This window comes from Gekko japonicus, unplaced genomic scaffold (genome assembly GCF_001447785.1).
Source record: "Gekko japonicus isolate JY-2015 unplaced genomic scaffold, Gekko_japonicus_V1.1 scaffold2264, whole genome shotgun sequence".
NCBI lineage: Eukaryota > Metazoa > Chordata > Lepidosauria > Squamata > Gekkonidae > Gekko > Gekko japonicus.
In genome coordinates this window covers 277,288-278,538 of record NW_015172074.1, presented here as the reverse complement: position 1 = coordinate 278,538, position 1,251 = coordinate 277,288, and the positions used below count along the sequence as shown (strand labels likewise).

Genomic DNA, 1,251 nt, shown 5'->3' with positions numbered 1-1,251 from the left:
TCTCCTGTCTTGGGTTTTTAGTCAGTAGTGGGTATCTTTCTTTATCCCATAAATGTAGTCCCCCTTCCCATTTTCTGTTGTAGTTTGTAGTGTTATTAAAAAATGCAATAAAAAATCCCCTCCGGGGAATTAAAACAAAAAAACCCAAAAAAAAAACCAGTCCAGTGGCACATTTAAGACCATGTTTTATTCAGGTACAAGCTCTCCCTCCTCTGCGAGGACAGATCTGCACGTCCCCCCCCCCAATAGCTAGCAATCCAAAACAGTCCAGTGGAGCCTGAGCGGTGGGTGTTGCCTTCTGACACACTTCGTGTGATGCCAGGGGGTGTGGCATATGCAAATAAGTTATGCTGATGAGTTGCGCTAATGAGCTCCTGTTCCTCTTTTTCTACGAAATGACCCCTGCACGCACGGCACAACGAAACAACACCATAGCTAGCAATCCAAAAGAGTCCAATGGCACCTTTAAGACCAAGACTTATTCAGGTAAAAGCTCTCCCTCCTCTGTGAGGGCAGAATAGCTAGCAATTCAAAAGAGTCCAGTGGCACCTTTAAGACCAAGGTAAGAGCACTTCAGTTCTTGCTGCGATTCTTATGCAAAATAACACAGAGAAAGATACTCACCGTCATAGTCAATCTTGCCGTCATTATTTTTGTCTCCATCCTTCATCAGTTCTTCAATGTCATCTTCAGTGATGGTTTCTCCTGTAGCCTGCAACATGAGCTTTAGTTCATCCAGGTCTATGTATCCATCTGCATTTCTGTGAAATAGTTCATGTGCTCAGAAAAGGAAGTAGTCTATCTACAAATATTTACTCAGACTGGGTAATTTTCACCAGGGGTGGTATTAAGAGTCTCTTCAAACAATACCTCCCTAATGCACTGCAAAAATAAGGAGATATCACTTGCCATTAATCTTTATAAATCAAAGGAAATAATTTTGTGTGGGGGGGTTGTGTGGCTTGCAATTTACAAAGGGAATAGGTTGAAAGCAAATGAGTTTCAAATTTGCAGGACAAACAAATTAGGGTTGCCAAGTCGCTCGGACTCACCGGTGGGGGAACGTCGCTTGGGTCCGGGAGCTGCTGATGGACGAGCGCACCGCCAGAACGTCACAGGAAGTGACGCACGACGTAGAGCACGTTGGGGGCGTGGCCCCAATCATTGGAGGGAAAACCATAGAGTTTTCCCTCCAACGACTGGGGCCACACCCCCAACGTGATCTACGTGCTTGCGTCACTTCCTGTGACT

At 45.2% G+C, this 1,251-nt stretch overlaps 1 protein-coding gene across 1 annotated transcript in view; it reads right to left on the bottom strand.

The window, feature by feature from the left end:
* The window catches only part of TNNC1 (troponin C type 1 (slow)), a 17,880-nt gene that overhangs the window by 3,460 nt on the left and 13,169 nt on the right, over positions 1–1,251 (bottom strand). Inside the window, exon 5 of the mRNA XM_015420871.1 lies at positions 625–761. Coding sequence (XP_015276357.1) covers positions 625–761 — 137 coding nt within the window. The remainder of the gene's footprint in view (positions 1–624; positions 762–1,251) is intronic.